Raw genomic sequence first — 16,590 nt, 5'->3', positions numbered from 1 at the left:
GAGGATATGTATCTAATCTAAGTGTCTGGACATTCACGGTCTGCGAACAGACTCACAAAAGTGCCAGATCACTTCCTATTCTAGACTGACTTGACTGATTGAACCCTAGTCGTGTTGTAGCTTGTCCACGTGACATCAACCACCTCTTCTAATTCCTTCTCTAAATATTTCTTGTGAGCAGAAGGTTTCTTGAGAGCGGGTTTCGGGGGTGGTGTTGTGGTTTTCTGCCACTGCTCGTGCACTTCCTGAAAAAAAGTCTCGCTCATATATTTTGCAAATTTTGGGTCCTTCACAAAATTAAGCATCATCTTTGTTGCATCGCCGATCAATTGACGACGCTCCATCTCTCGTCGCTCCGCCTGAGTAGGCAGAGACGGGCCATACTTCTTGCCGGAATCTTCGTTGTGATCCCTTCCCGCATCTCCGGATGCAGATGGAGTCGACTAATCCTTGCGTGAAGCCATAGGTGCCGCGGAAAAAAAGTTGGGATTGGATTTCCCGTAGAAGAGAAATCGGGCATGCTCTGATACCACTGTAACAGACTTGGACACTCCAAGTCAAGAATCTACTGCGACAGCACCAAATAACCACTTCAAAACAGTTCACAGTTCACAGTTCACAGTTCACAATTGATTTACACTGGCCCGACAGAGTTCCATGCCTAGAGATATTGGCCCCAAAGACTGACGCCCCTTTCGGAATTTCTTTTTGTATTAATTTGAGTTCAAAGTACAAGAGTGGTTGGGTCTCACTCTCAGACTCTGCGTCCAGATGCTCTGAGAAGTGAGAGACAAACTTCACTTATAAAGAGTTACAAGGGATACCAAAAGCTTAAAATCAAAAGCTCAAAAGCTGTGCTTTTCTTTTCTCTCAAGTTCTCTCTCTTTCTTGCCCTAAAATTCAAAGGCAAAGAGTTCTCCTTTCTCTCTTTCAAATTGCGTAGAAAAAGCAATATCCAAAAACTGCCGTAAAAGCCAGCACAAATTCCGCTGCCTGCCACGTGTCAATTTTGCCGCTAGGGTTAGGGTTTCAGAAATTAGGATTTCTGGCAAAAATTAGGGTTTCTCTGGCAGACACGTCATCACTTTGTGACAAGCACAAGAACTAGAGAAAAACCCTCCGTTCTAATTCTCAGACTCGATGGTCGTTCCTTCCCGTGAGGGAAATCCGAGAGACGAGCTCTCAATCCGTTTTCTATCTGTACTCGGAGTCGAGGCTCCGCAGACAATTTCCGAACAGAATTCCCGAAGGCCTTCCCGCTTCTCCTTCACGATGAAGTTCCTACAAATACACACAAACACGGAACAACAATTTGCATGGCGAATCCACAATTGATACCTATCGCTCTTTGCACGAAAAAGCGACGTCCATACTCCGTAGTCTCACGATCACTCTCTTCTGCTTCCCAGCAGAGCTCCTTCCCAAGCTAGCGCTGGCAAAATTCTATCCCAGAGAGGGGGCGAGTGTTGCCTTTATAGGTTTCAAGGACCGGCAAGAATAACCAGTCCGAACCCGGCCAAAGATAACCGAGAGAGAGAGAGAGAGAGAGAGAGTGAGGGGTGGCGCTGACAACTAGAGAGAGGAGAGTCTTGCGCTGGCTGTTTTTGTTGCCCGTACAAAGATCGCTGGCTTTTTTTATGTAAGTTCTTGCTTTATTTTTAATGGGCTGCCCACTTATTACGTGGGCGGCCGGTTACTTTTTTAAAAAATTATGTGAACCTGGACAAAACTCAATAAAACGCAATGAGCTGAAAATTGATGCTACATAGGCACCGTGCGTCCCAGGGTGCAGTTCTCAAGCACAAATGCAATACAAACACGAGAAAGTGTTGCTTTTCCCAGAAAACACGTTAAAATATTCCGCTTTTTAGAAAAGGCTTTTGAGAACCCATCTTTATTCTTGTGCTTGCGTCTTTACGTATATTCCTTTTTTCAGTTCGGGTTCCTGCCATACCCACGGAATATTCCCTTTTCGATGCTCCCATCACCCATCACGTGACGCATCGGGAATATCCGTTTCCCGGTCTCTCCTACCGAACTAACGGTACAACCCCTTCGTGATGCTTAATGTCACCCATCATATGACGCATAGAGTTTTCCGTTCCTGATGGCTTTTAATAATTCCAGTAGATCTATAGTTCCTAACCTTACGGTTCAAGTGCACATATTTAAATATCCTAATTTCAATAAAAAGAATTTACTTGAGAAAATAAGAAAATAGTCTATTTAGCAACCATTTTTTGAGTCTCTCATTCATAACGGTATCTTGTATTTTCGTCACCATCTTTGTGTGTTACCTTCTCATAAGAAAGCCATATTGCACACAATGCACATTATTCACTTACGAATGCATGCCCATAGCCAATAGCTTAGGCAAGGTAGCCATTAGAGAAAATTCCAAGGCATCAAATGTTGCAAAAACTTTGTCACCACAAAGCTTTTTGAATTAGTCTATAACAGTAATTCAAATATATGATCCAATCGAGAAGCTCATCCCTAGAGTGCCAATCTATAATAACTTCATCCTCGCAACACCAATAAATTAAGAAGGTCCAACTTTTCAATTTATAAGCACACTCCAAATAGACAAAACCATCTCTTTGTTGCATAGGTTGCAGATTGCATCATGAATCATATTGATGTGGTAGCTTCAAAATTCAAAACCATAGCTTCAACCAAAAAACTAGACCACCATTGCCTAGACTCCACAAGGGACTTGAGGCCTTGCCTCATCCAGAGCAAATGTTGCTTACTCAAAACATCTCAACATAAGCCGACAATGCTACAATGCATGAAGATGTGACGTAAAAAGTAAATTAAAAAATCATTTGAAGCATTTAATAGTACCTCACGAATCCAAAAGTATGAATATGTAGAGAATTTGGTGTTATGTGATATATCAAACTTCTCAGTACTTTTCATCAGTCCCTTTGCACCTTCCTGTTTAGCCAACAAAGTATTCACATGACACCAAAATTACATACGGACCAAACTTCTATGGATCCCAAAGTTTAAATTGCTGACCTTCTAACTAAGTTGCCAAAAGGAGCACAATGAGTCGTTTTAAAGAAGGATATCTGAGCACAAATCATGTACCTGACATAGCTCTTGGTGAGAAAGTCCACGACCATGGAACTCCTTAGCCACAAAGGAAACCAACGGTAGATTAGCAGCTATCATCTTCCTTCTCGCTGCTCGTGCTTTTCCAACCCTTAGATAGATAAAAGGGATATCATTTTATGCTAACTCTTAACACCCAAAGCTGAAAGAGATGACATGCAATAAAAATTTGTAGAAGAGACATCAAGCTAATCTATGAAAATACCTTGCATATAAGTGACAATCGGAGCACCCTACATGAGCCGCCCATTCTTCGTAGCTTGGAACTCGACCGAGCTTGCCCTCTAATTCGGTTTTCTTCTTTTCAAGAGCAATAAGGTCCTAGAAGACACAAAGGAAATTAAGGTTTTGGTAACTATCACTCACAAATAGATAAGCATAAAGAAGTTCAATTTGAGCTATATATCTACCTGAACATCTGCAAAACATTCATATTCCTCTTCTTTAGTAAGTGGGGCAAGGGATCGAGCTGGATATGCCGAGCAGAATAACTTTCTATGTAGATAGCTTTGTTGTTTTCTCACTAACGTGTGTCGTGCCAATGCCTGGTAGCACAAGAGATTGTAGGCATGTCAAACAACCATTACTTTACTCCATTTGAGCTCTAAACTAATTACGAAGGGCAAAGCAAAATCATTTACAATGGCTTACCTCGTCATGATGCCGTTTGCCGATAAACAAAGATCTGTGTTGTGTTCTCAAAGAAAAAGAGACCAAATTGATTGAAGCAGGCACTTGTGAATGGGTGACTTGCATGAATCCCTGCAAAAAGGGAGCATGTAGAGATCAGGTCAATAAGAATCTAAAATCAAAGCATGCAAGCAATGCGAGACTACAGGAACACGAGTATCTGAATCAAGCTCTTGCATGCAGACTCGAATAGATACAGATTGGCAGATGTTCTATAGATGGCATTACCAAAAGATGAGCAGCTGAAAGATGTTCTCGCAACAAGAAAGTTCAGCGAGTACTCAACTAGCAAGAAGCAAGGTGCCTTCAACTCTTCCACCATAGAGGCTTAGGTCGGAGCTGCTGATTTGTGAACGCGCCCACGGAGCTGCTACGGGGCTGTTGCTCTGTAACAGAGCCGTCACGCTCAAAAGCAGGGAGCGCTTACTGAGCTTCGGGGGGTCTACAGCCCGGCAACCTCTTGGCGAGACGGAAATACTGTTCCGCAGCCATGCAATCATGTGCGCAATGTGTGCGTGGCGGGTGGGTGAGAGAGAGAGACAGAGGAGGGAGGGGAGGAGAGAGAACCTGGAGATGCTCCTTGTTTTTCTCGTATGTCTGCTTCCTAAAATACTTAGTGAGAAGTGCGCGCGTATCAATTTAAAATCCCTCACAAAAATCTGTGTGCTTAGAGGGACCAGTCGAACGCATTTCAAAAAAGAAAATGCTTTCAAAAAAATGAATATTCCTTCTTGTCAGCTAAACAAGCGAAAACTTTTGTTGGTGAGTTTGTATTGCGACGAGTTGGAGTCTCCTGAGGCCCGTGGGGTTTGTTGCTCTGGCGCTGCTGCCTAGATGCCGCTCTGGCGAGCATACAGAGGCAAAAAGGAGATAAAGCGTAGGCAACCAGGCCTAGGTAGGAGCGCAGGGTTCACGAGGGATGACGGGGCAGAGAACGAGCAGTTGAGAAGGTCGACAGGACAGGAGGCTTTGGTTTTTCTAAAATTTTACGAATCGCCTAAATTGCAGCTCGAGGTGGTGGCTCGGTTGGTTAGGCTAGAAGCTTGTAGGTTTTCTCTGCTCAGGGGGTTGAGTTCGACTACTTTAGTTGTCCTTTTATAGGCTCTGAAGACAGAAGGGTCACCGATGAGATCTGCAAAGAATCTGTGTAGAATTGAATATATTAACGAAGTAACCAGTATAATCCATATGAAAAAAGACGGCGCTTTTTCGGGACCCTTCCACCCCTACTCCAAACGTGAGCTACAGTCAAACCCTTGAATCGTGCATTCGAGCCTTGCTAGCAAAAACGGTTCTAAATACCTCCCGTCAAATTTCCATCTAGTACCAAAAATTTTACCTGGGGGAATTGAACGAGACGTTCTTCTTCCTCTTCAGACTGTCATTCACGTTTTCGTTTCTCCAGCAAGTACCTCATGGGCACAGCCAAAATTTTTAGCTGGGGAAATTAAACGAGACGATCTTCTTCCTCTTCGGACTGTCATTCGCGTTGTCATTTCTCCAGCAAGTACCTCATGCACACAGCTTTCTTTTGTGCCCCTTCAAGCTCAAATCGGTTCAGTGTATCGTGTGCAATTCGTCACACAAGTTGGGCACCTCTAAACTGGTCCTTTTACCCTACACATTTGTTCTCAAGGAAAAATTTAGAAATATATTTCTAAATTATTGCCTATGATACTAAACTATATGTCCATGCCATTAGTACTATGGCCGGTGATCAATGGTCAATGGCTGCGGGTGGGCTGACATAGTCAATACCGCATATTCCACACATAAACATCTACCACCCACCCGTATCATTATATAAGGAGGCCATCTTCATGAACCATTGCATCCCATGTTGAAGGATAACTAGTCCTTTGTATTCCTGCCTACTAGCTCTAGTTATCTATATCGACATCTCTATCTTGAGAGCGCATGGGTGGATGACACCATGACTTGTAATAGTATTCATCTAAATTTGATTTGTCGTTAATCTACTTTGCATCGTATCTCTTTCTACTCTCCTTGCTATGAGATCCTCTTTGTTTTACATTTCTTATACACCTCTCATTCGAATTTTGCATAACAAAGTCACCAAAAAAGCGACAAATAAATCAACTCTTAGGCCAAAACCACACGTAAATTGATTTATTCCTTTGAGTAATGTGAAGTTTCGATGGAGCGTAATGGAACAATCTTCCACATGTTGAGTTAAACACATTTAAGAGTGTGTTGAGCTCTGGCTATGGCAAAGACCAGACTTGAGCTCCTAAGGGTTCAGCTCCTATACACGAAGCTCCACCACTCCCCCTCATGGCTCCCGGATGAGTGCCGCCCTCTGCATGGGTAATCTCACTCCCCGCTAGACACCTGGCTTAATTATTTTTAAGCTCCATTGATTAAATCCATAAACGTGGTTCATTCGGCCATGTCCCCTAGCTTCTAGTGTAGGCGTGCATGTGCAAATTTAGGATACGTCACATTCCTTCCCCCTTGAGAAGAATTTTTGTCCTCAAAAATTTGATTGGAAAGAGTAATCGTAAAATTGGGAAATCTCTTCTGAATAATGCTTACACGGTCCCATATTGAACTCTCTTTAGCAAAATTTTCCATTTAACTAAACACTCTTTGTAAATTGTATATCTAGTTTTTTTTTCTTTAGCGTTTAGTATTTTCTCTGGTTCACGTGGAAGAGATTGAGTATTGATGAGTTCCACTATTTGATCATCTTAAATAAGATTATTAGATTGACCCAACTTCTTTTTGAGTCTGCTAACTTGGAATGTTGGATGTATGCCACTTGTCTCTACTAATTGGAATTTATAAGCCATATCTCCAACTTTCGTGTAAGGTCCACAATACCTTGGTGATAATTTTGGACATGGTCTTGTCTTCATGGTTTCAGAATCTTCGGGCACTTTTAAATAGACTTGCTCCTCTTCCTCAAAGGTAAGGCGCCTTCTATGCATATCAGTACATGTCCTTGCTCTATCTTGGGCCCCCTTCTTAATACTGTATTTTGCAAGTTTAGGCATTTCATTCCTATCTTCTAAAAAGTCTTTAGCTGCCTGAACATTTTCCTTTTGCAAACCTACTTCGTAAGGGGCTCTGGGTTGAAACCCATATATTAACATAAATGGACTATATCCAGTGGAAGAGTGCTTGGCACTATTATATGCAAATTCTCCTATAGGTAAGTACTCTTCCCAATTAGTTTTTTGTTTGCTTATTCATGCTCGTAGAATTTCTTTTAGTATTTGATTAACACTTTTAGTTTGACCATCTGTTTAAGGATGCTTAGTTGTACTTATGCTTAGTTTAGTATCCAACCTCTTAAAGACGGCTCTCCAAAAATGGCTATTAAACTTCCTGTCTCTATCAGACAATATTTGCTATAAACCATATAGTTGATAGAGATTTTCTACAAATAATCTAGCCAATTCAAGAGTTTTAACATCATATTTGGTTTGAATAAACTCTGTCATTTTGGTTAATGTTAAATATGGAGCATGATTTACCCCTTGTAATTTTTTGTGTTAAAAACGCACATTTGTAAGGCCCCCGTTATAAGGAGATTCCATCGTGCGTGAAGAAAAATCACTCATCGAAAACCAAAATTTTCACGACCAAAGCTCGAGATTGGCTTCGCCGGAATATTATGGCAGGACGACGATCGAAAAGTGATCGAAAAACGGCCGATCGTTTGGACGGTTGGCCACGGTGGCCTGTAAGTCAATGGCCGGTGGTCGAAAGTCAATGGTCGGTGGCCGATTTCAAAGATGGACTTGTCTTCTCAAGGGCGGCCGCACATGGGCGGATTGGAGGGTCCGATTTGGACTTGTCAACACAAGGGCGGCTACACACGGCTGCCTCTCATGAGAGAGGGCAGCCCTCGAGGCCTATGAAAGGAGGCCTCTTCTACACACAAAAACGGATTGTGAAAGCATTGTGGTGCATTGTGAAGTTGATGTGAGGTGGTGAAAGTGAAGCAAGGCGGGAGCTTCAAAAGGGTATAATCCCTTTGTAATCTACTTTTTGTTTTGAAGTACTAAAAGCCTTCGAGTGGCTGCTTTCCCGTGGACGTAGCCCACATTGGGTGAACCATGTATAACGTGTGTACTCTCTCTCTCTCTTTCTCTCTCTCTCTCTCTCTCTCTCTACTCTATAATCTCTTGTGTGTGAAAATTAACTCTCTCTCTCTCTACTCTATAATCTCTTGTGTGTGAAAATTATCTCTCTCCATTAAGTAATCTACTCACTTATCTACTTAGCTACGTCATATTTCCTAACAGTTAATATATCCACTATTACCCAAAAAGAGTCATGTCTCTATGTTAGCTAAACCAATTATAAAATCCATGGAGATACTCTCCCATTTCCCTGAAGGAATGTCCAATGGATGGAGTAGTCCTCTTATCTTAAGCCTATTGTTCCGGCATTTATCACATTTAACCACATATTCTAGGACGTTCTTATACATTCCAAACCAAAAAAACTGTCTCTTAACAAGACTACGAGTCTTGTTAAAACTTGGGTGTCCTGGAGTTGGACAATCATGACGCTCATAGAGTATCTCTTGCCTAATCTCTTCATCTTTTGGGACACATACTCTACCTTTGTTGTCAGGACACGGGTCCTGTACCCTAAGAACTAGGCTAGGCAAGGACTACAGCCAAGGGCCGGGCTAGGCAGTGTGGACAGGGGATCCGTCTAGGGCAAGGGGCTAGGAGCCCACCTATAAAGGGAGGTTGGGAGGAGGATCCAGAGAGCCTAGTTGCCTAGTTTCTTACACTGGTATCAGAGCAAGGTGGAGAGGAGGAAGGAGGGTGAAGCCATGGCGGGGAAGAAGGCATGGTTTTCTTCTCAAGGCATGTACTCTCTCTCTCTCTCTCTCTCTCTCTCTCTCTCTCTCTCTCTCTCTCTCTCTCTCTCTCTCTCTCTCTCTCTCTATGGAGGGGACGTGGTTGGATGGCCATGCATGGCAAGGTAGGGTCGTGGTCAGATGGTCTCTTCCTCTCCTCGAAAACTTTGTCTCTCCCGGCCGCAGGAAACGGCCCCTGTAGAGCCGAGCAAGGCCGACATGGAAGCTCGCGGGAAGGGGTTCTTAGTCGAGGAACGGGGTGGCGACGACCATCATCAAATCGGGATTTCTCTCCCTCGTTATGTTCGCCATACCCCATGGGGCTCTTTTTCGACACTAGGTCGCCCCCTGGTTTGGCCTGTACAGTGCAACATGGGCTTCTTCTTCTTCTTTGCAGACGACGGCCGCCATCGCAGTGAGGTGAGGCGTTATTTTTTTATTTTATTTTTTTAAAAAAACTTTTGGATGCCCTAGGGCAAGGGGCCCATCCCACCAAGGAGATGGCCTACAACACCTCGGCTTCGAGCAAGGCCTTTGCCTACACCATGAAGACGGTCCTCGGGGCCGCATGCATGAGATTTCCCAAGGGGAATGATCTTGATGCAAACAGTTTTGCAATTTCAATACGGTTGCAAGCCTCGAGCTCTTCAAGGAACACACAAGCTCCAGAAAGATACTTGCAAAGCATGTATGAGAAATCATGCAGTTCCCGAGTCTATGCAGGGTTCTTTGCCAGCTCAAGTTTACTACAAGCACCGCCTACTCTTGGAATTAATGAAATCCAAAAAAACGAAATCCATGAAACTTTTTAAAGTTATGTTTTCTTCTTTCACGTATGCATTTGACACAAGCAGTTACGCTTGCGTAGTCGTAGAGATGCAGAGATGTCGCTCATAGTAACACATAGGATGGTCTCCTTGGTCATGCTCTAGAGCTCATGTATTGACACAAGGTTGTGAACCTGACCCACAATAAGTCAAACAAGGCTTGAGCTATGCAATGTGTTGATGCATGTGTAGAGCATGTTGTTTGCCAACGGCAAGTATAGTGTTGGATATATGTATATCTCTCCATGAGTGCAATGTACATGTGCACAAACTTTGCACACAACTACAAGTATAGTGTACATTAAATGTTTTGATATCATACATAACAAGAAATGCCCTTAGAGAAGGCATATGACCTTGTATGCTTGATATGGTATGCTTACGGTGGAGCACTTGGTTGAGTCGTAGTAGATGGATGTGGGTTTCAAATAACTTTGGAATACACTTCATGTGTGTCACGACTTCTACCCTACATGTACGACATGTACATGCCTCTCGAGGAAGGGACATAACCATGTGTTCTTGCGGAGGGTATGGCTTTGGTAGCATGATGCGGGGATGTCCTTAGTACTTGCATCTACTCTAGTCTACTCGATCAATGCATGTGTCATATCTGTAGAGCATGTTGTTGACTTGCTTGAGGCAAGTTGTAACCCTTATGTCTGGGACACACTAGGGTAAGCCTAAGAGGTATCCTTATGCCTAACCGGTGATAGGGCCATCCTCGAGGTAACCCCTATGTCTCGAAGGCAGAAAAAGTGTGCCTAGCAGGCACCATATTTGCCTAAGCAGCAGTAAGCATGCCTAGGAGATCATGAAGGTGTGCAGGGCATACACACATGTCTCAAAGGCAGTTATCAAGCAGAGCTTGAGGTATGCAAGGTGTCAGATCATGCGTCACATGCATGGCATGGTGATGGCATGTACGATGCAAGGACACTAGATTGTGCTACCTAATTGTGCAGGGCATGAGTAAGGTTAGACACATAAGGCTTGTCCAATGTGAGACTAGGCTCAGTGCTATGTCTCTTACTCCTTATGTTGGAGAGTTGGTTCATGTGTGAAGCATGGGTATGTGGCAACTATGAGTCTTTGTCGTATGCTATGAGCATACAAAATTGCGAAGACATAGGCAATGTGTTTGCAGGTTAATTCATATTGCAGGTTATTTCATTATGTACCAGGCGGGTGTATAGGATATACGACGGCGTCTATGCAGATATGGCTATAAGCCATTTTGGCATGAGTTTTTCCTTCCAAATTTCATGACAACTGGTTGCAGCAACAAAGACCAGGTTAGCCAAGTTTATGTTTTTTTTTTGTTTTCACTTTACTTGGAAATTTTATAGGAAGCACGGCTTCAGGGAACTGGCAAAATAGGGGATCTCAACTCATAGAATCCTTACCAGTTTCAATTGTGCAAGGTGCCCTTTCAAGTCATCCCCATACAGTCACGACCCTACACGGTAGATGGTCAAGATTCAACTTGTGTTTTTTATTGCCTCTCTCGATGAGAGCGTCATACGGACAGATTGTGGAATGCTTATAGGATAAGCTGCAATTCAGACATAAGATGTCTAAGAGCACACATTTTGGGCACGCACTCTACAAATTTAAGGAAAGTTCTCAACCCAACATGCTCTTCTTTTGTCTCTTTTTCTTATTTCTTTCACGAATAACAAAACTCTTCTAAGAAGCTTTTGCTACATATTCTGCTCGTGAGTCAACTTGAGCCAAGGTGCTCTAACTCACAGTTAGCACGTGGCTAAGATGCTACTCAAACTAGTCTTCATTGGTTTGTTGATTGAACACTATTTTGCATAAGGGCTAAGAGCCGATGTTAGGATAAGGGTAAGACCCAACTATTGGCATTCTTTGGGTGATTGTTTTCAAGATATACCCATGGAAGTACACATCGCCATTAATGGACAAGCAAGAGTCTTGTCATTACGGATGTTTAGGGTGTCATTTTTGCACTACATGTTTTCAGTGTGACACTCAAGTTGAGTTTTTGATAATCTTAAACTCACACCAGCTGCTCTCTACCACGGAGTATAGACGCAGCAATCATTTGTGACCGCATGGCTGTCCATAAGAGATCGGTAGTTCACTTGTGTGGGTCTCCTGCTCTCTCTATAGCACTATGGAGTGTCTATGAACATACTGTTTTGGGGTAAGACCTGACAGGTGATTGCTACATCACCCCATAGGCATCAAGGATCACAATTTGATCTGCATTGAGGATCACAGTTGATCTCTCCCAGTTAAACTTTCAAGGAAAGAATTCCGCAATCTACCACGCGGTAGCAGACGAACACACTTTTCAAGTTGATTCCACTCAATCTGTACACGGTTAACTATGTTGGTTACCGTTATGTGCTAGTTGAGCAGTTTCTACAAAGAGTCTTCTCAAGGGGTTTGACTACCAAGAGCTTGGATTGCATAGGCAACAACCAGGCTTCCCAGTGCAATGCTATTTGTTTTTTCAGGTAGGGGACGTGCTCCTCCCCATTTGAATATGGGTAAGTGAACATTACGTTCGAATCTCCAGGTATGCATCTATTGATTTGGTGTTATTCCATTTTTGGTATGCTTTGCTTGGTTTTTCAAGACGTATAAGTACACTTAAATGTTACAGAGTCATGCCAAGGACATGTCGGCACAAAGTATTTTGGGCCAAGTAGCCAATCTATCTTTATGCCTTATGCTGTTACGAACCTACTTGTAGGGTTCAATTTGGCACATGTTGTCACATGGGATACAACATGGTCTAGGAACTCAAGGAGTTCGGTTTAGCCAGTGTGGAGCAATGAATGAGGGTCCCTCTCACTCCTGTCGTAAAGTGTTTAGAGCTACCTCCACACACAAGTACATCTTGTACTTGTACGATGTTCTTTTTCAGACATCCTTAGTTGAGACATATTCCATATGTGGCGAATATGAGTCTCTGGGACTGACACTGGCGCCCCTATTTCAAATATGTGTCACGACAAAGTCCCTAAGTGCTGGTCACATCTGTTTTCTAGACCATTTTTAGCACGACGTATCAGGAACAATTTCGTGCCCAGAAATTGTCGGATACTTAGAATGACTTGTTAAGGTACAAGTATTGCTAAACAACATTACAGATGGTTGTTTACACATATATAGCAAATGAAAAAGTTTCATTGTTTGTACCTAGACGTGATCACTATTTCACCGTCTATTATGGTTCAGACATTTTAGCAAGGCTTGCAAAAGATTGCAACTGAAAGTATTTACTTTCTTTTCAAAACTATTTACAATCCTCTTTAATGTGTGCTAGGTGCATCACATTTGCCACAAGTTGAAGGCAAGGATCACCATGGATATACAGGTTCGGATCTGTTTTTGCTAAATGCATGCACACTAGGTGTTATGGGCCCTAGTGTTTAGCAAAGGCTGATTTGGAACGGCATGCATATTCCACAGGTTGTTGCTTATGAAGCATTTTGCACTCTATGTGCACTATCTCTATGAGATTACTTTTAAATCCACTACTCACCAATAGAGGTCATGGCTCGGTTTGGGCGTTTCTGGATTTTATTCAGGTTAACCACGATGGTTATTTCGGACATTGTTGATTCTTCACCAATGTTAAATACTATTGTGACTTCCCATTTACCAGTCATCTGGGATGACTGTCTGTAAACAGTGAGGACAACACGCCTCAGAGACTGTCAGTTATCCAAGGGGATAGGCAGATTACAAAGATTACAAAGAGTAATCTTGTGCTAAAGGATTTGCTAAGAGCATACGTTAGCACAACGCATTTTTAAATAGATGATTTTCTCCCTATTCTAGGATTTGCTTAAGTACGATTTTCGACTTTGAACACCTCTTGTGGTGGGGTTGGAGATTGTGTCAATACTTTCATACGTCAAGGACTTACCAGGTGTGCTGACAGAGCATGTTGGAAAGTCATCTTCATTAGGGATGAACATGTAACGGACTGTTTAAGATACTCAGGCGAGTAGAAAATCTGGCTCACAACTGCATGGAAAGTTACGCCAAGGTTTCCTTGCATTATTCCGATACCTTCAGAAGATCTGAAAACTGGTTATGCCTTTGGAAAACTCTTAGTTGTGGTTACTCCTTTACAGTACTCAAGTGAGTTATAAATGGAGTCACCATTTAAACCCAAGTGACTTTTAGTTGTGGTTACTCCTTTACAGCACTCAAGTGAGTTTTAAATGGAGTTACCATTTAACCCAAGTGGTTGCAAACGGACAACAATGTTGAAAATCAAGATATTCCTCTTGGTTTCATTGAACCTCCTCACTACACCAATTATCGGTCATACAGACAATTGGCTCACTTATGGGACGTCAATAAAACACCAATATTCTTAAGAAGATGTTACTACTTGTGTTTTCGAGGACGAAAACTCTTCCTTAAGGGGGAAGTAATGTCAAGACACGGGTCCTGTACCCTAAGAACTAGGCTAGGCAAGGACTACAGCCAAGGGCCGGGCTAGGCAGTGTGGACAGGGGATCCGTCTAGGGCAAGGGGCTAGGAGCCCACCTATAAAGGGAGGTTGGGAGGAGGATCCAGAGAGCCTAGTTGCCTAGTTTCTTACATTTGTAGAGTAAATAGACCTCATCTATGGCAAAATTCTTCCACTTGAATCCGTCTAAAGCACCAATCGATGCTTCATTTTCATTGGAATGGATCCCCTTCTTGGATAGTTTCCCATCTGTTAGCCTGACATTTCCCTCTTATTGATTTAAGCAGATCACTATTGAATCAAGTAAAAATCAAGGCTGCATCAAATTAATAGATGAAGGTCAATAATTTGTTTGTAGCACCAAAGGTGCCATCATGGGTAAGGAAAGAGATACTCTTTCCTCGCTCTTTGAACTTCTTGAGCTTTTGGGACCTTCGCTATGCAGGGTAAGATTTTTGATGTCCTCCCCTCTTGTATTCTCTAGGAGAATAGCTATTGCTTTTGTCTGAAGAGGAGGAAGGTGAAGACGAAGGAGAAGAGGGTGACCTCTTTCTTGTCCTTTCCTTCCTTTGTTTCCTCTCTTCCCTTTCAGAGTGACGAGGAGAAGGACTATGGGTTGATCGTTTCCTCTTAGGAGGAGTTGGTGATCGTTTAGCCCGCCATCTTCGTGGAGCCACATCTTCAGAGGAACTTAGGGATTCTTTAATTTCTCGTTCTTTCGATTCCTCCTCTCGTATGGGAGAGAGTCTTCTTTTAGGGGTCTCATCAAGAGGCCTCCTAAGTTCTCTCTCCTCTTGGAGAGGCAGGGAAATCCCATAAGCACGAAGTTATTGAGTAATTTTGGCTTGCAAAGCAGTGTTGCCCATAGCTTGTTGCAACCTAGTAACAACATAAGTAACAAACATGGGGGCATCATCATTAGCACCTTCATGTGCAAAACCAAAGTTATCAATGTTCATTCTACTCTTTTGGTTATTGTCAGCCATGTTAACAAAATTTGTGTGTTTACTTAGTGTATTCTTTGGAAATTCAAAACCTTAGTTGCTACTCCTCTTAGCCTTTGAAAATAGACACTTAAGTATCTATACCCATGGCTCGAATTGGTTAATTATAAAGAGTAGTGGAGCGGGTCTAACATAGCAGAGTTGTTGAGGGATAGCTCCTTTCAGACTTCTTATGGATCAATAATGGTAAAGCCATAGGCAAGTATAAAAAGACTCCACTATTAAGACCAAATCTCTCGAGGCGTGCACCATACCCCACATTGTGGGCTCAAACAAAACCGATAATAGATCCTAGTCCCCCTTACCCTAATATAATTAACAAAATCAACCGTTAGTAGGCTTTTTAAGGACCTCTCTTCTTAAGAAAGAAAAGAGAAACCAAATGCTCTGATACCAATGAGAGTAGCGGAATTAGGAAATTAGATAAAGCACTTTTGTGAGATTACTTTGTGAACATAGCGGGTGAACTTAATTGATGGTAGCAACATAAACATGGTACTTAGTTAACTTGGCATGAACAATACTTTTGCAAGAGAGAGAGTTTAGAGAACATGACAACCATTGAGGACCGGATTCATGCGGAGCCCGTCTCCCCTCCAATAGGCATTTGTATTATAGTTTCTCCCATCAAGAGAGACTTGGTACAGTGTTGGTGTAGGCTCTCAACTTCTCAATAAGCTTGGAGAAGGAGATGGATTTTCTCCACTTTCACCAAGTGAGAATCTGTAAAAATGAGTGTGTGAGAGGGTGTATATCCCCAAGCACACCCCTTGCTTGCCTTGGTCGATCCCTCTTTTTAGCTCAAGCTTGAAGCTCATTGGACCCCTCTCATCCTAGCCAATCACATGCACAATGCATTTCAAGCACCTGGGTAGCCTTTAGACAAGTGTCCTCCTTACCCCTTTGTGAGAGAGAGCTTGAAATATCTAGATATTTGTTGAATTGAACTAGAAGCTCATTGGACCCCTCTTTAGTCCAACCAATAGGATTCCAGCACCCCATGTGGCTAAGCATAGGGAAAGCCTGACATGTGTCCGTGTGTCCCTTGAAAAAGGGGGTGCCCTTTGGGTGAGTGGGAGGTTAAGTCAAAGATTCCCCTAAATTTGGGGATTTTCTCTCCTTTGTAGGGTCTCTTTTTGACTCAAGAACCTTACCCCCCATGCATGAGAAGCTTCTGAAGCACCTTCCTCATCAAGTATGACAAGCACCTCAAGCACCTTAGTCATCAAGCATGACAAGCACCTTAGTCATCAAGCACGACAAGCACCTCAAGCTTAGGTCGGGTTCTCACCTCAAGCTCGGTCCTAGCTTACCTAAGGTCAAAGGACTTTTAACATTAACCTTTGGAGGTCTTTAATGAAGCTAACTCTAAGGTCTTTAAAGCATCATTAGATGCACATTGCTCTTTGATAGACTACCTCCTTTTGGACCCATATCGATATGTAATCATCTCTCCTCTTGGTCCCTTGCTGAGATAAGTCTAGAAGCACTTATTGCACATTGCTCCTACATACATTCCTCCTTGCGAGACTCCCAAAAGAGGCCTCTCTCGGATTCGGGAAGAAGAAGAGGATCCATACGAAGGGCTCAAAATTTTGCTTCTTGATGATGCACACCCTTCTCAAAGGAGAACTCAAGAGC

General features: G+C 42.7%; 1 protein-coding gene across 3 annotated transcripts in view; it reads right to left on the bottom strand.

The window, feature by feature from the left end:
- Positions 1 to 4,425, bottom strand: part of LOC147428365 (uncharacterized) — a 164,327-nt gene extending 159,902 nt beyond the window's left edge. For 2 of the 3 annotated variants that reach the window (XM_086497181.1, XM_086497182.1), the window contains exons 1-6: positions 4,039 to 4,425; positions 3,772 to 3,882; positions 3,531 to 3,665; positions 3,326 to 3,441; positions 3,097 to 3,211; positions 2,848 to 2,940 (exon numbers count right to left, since the gene is read on the bottom strand). In XM_086497181.1, the coding sequence (XP_086353307.1) occupies positions 2,848 to 2,940; positions 3,097 to 3,211; positions 3,326 to 3,441; positions 3,531 to 3,665; positions 3,772 to 3,876 (564 nt within the window). In that variant the 5' untranslated portion in view covers positions 3,877 to 3,882; positions 4,039 to 4,425. The remainder of the gene's footprint in view (positions 1 to 2,847; positions 2,941 to 3,096; positions 3,212 to 3,325; positions 3,442 to 3,530; positions 3,666 to 3,771; positions 3,883 to 4,038) is intronic. The other variant, XM_086497180.1, reaches the window with a different exon arrangement.
- Positions 4,426 to 16,590: the final 12,165 nt, after the last annotated feature.

The sequence above is a fragment of the Adiantum capillus-veneris genome, chromosome 23 (genome assembly GCF_014529385.1).
Source record: "Adiantum capillus-veneris isolate H3 chromosome 23, ASM1452938v2, whole genome shotgun sequence".
Taxonomy (NCBI): domain Eukaryota; kingdom Viridiplantae; phylum Streptophyta; class Polypodiopsida; order Polypodiales; family Pteridaceae; genus Adiantum; species Adiantum capillus-veneris.
The sequence above is the reverse complement of the archived record's forward strand: the minus strand, read 5'-3'. Positions and strand labels throughout refer to the sequence as shown.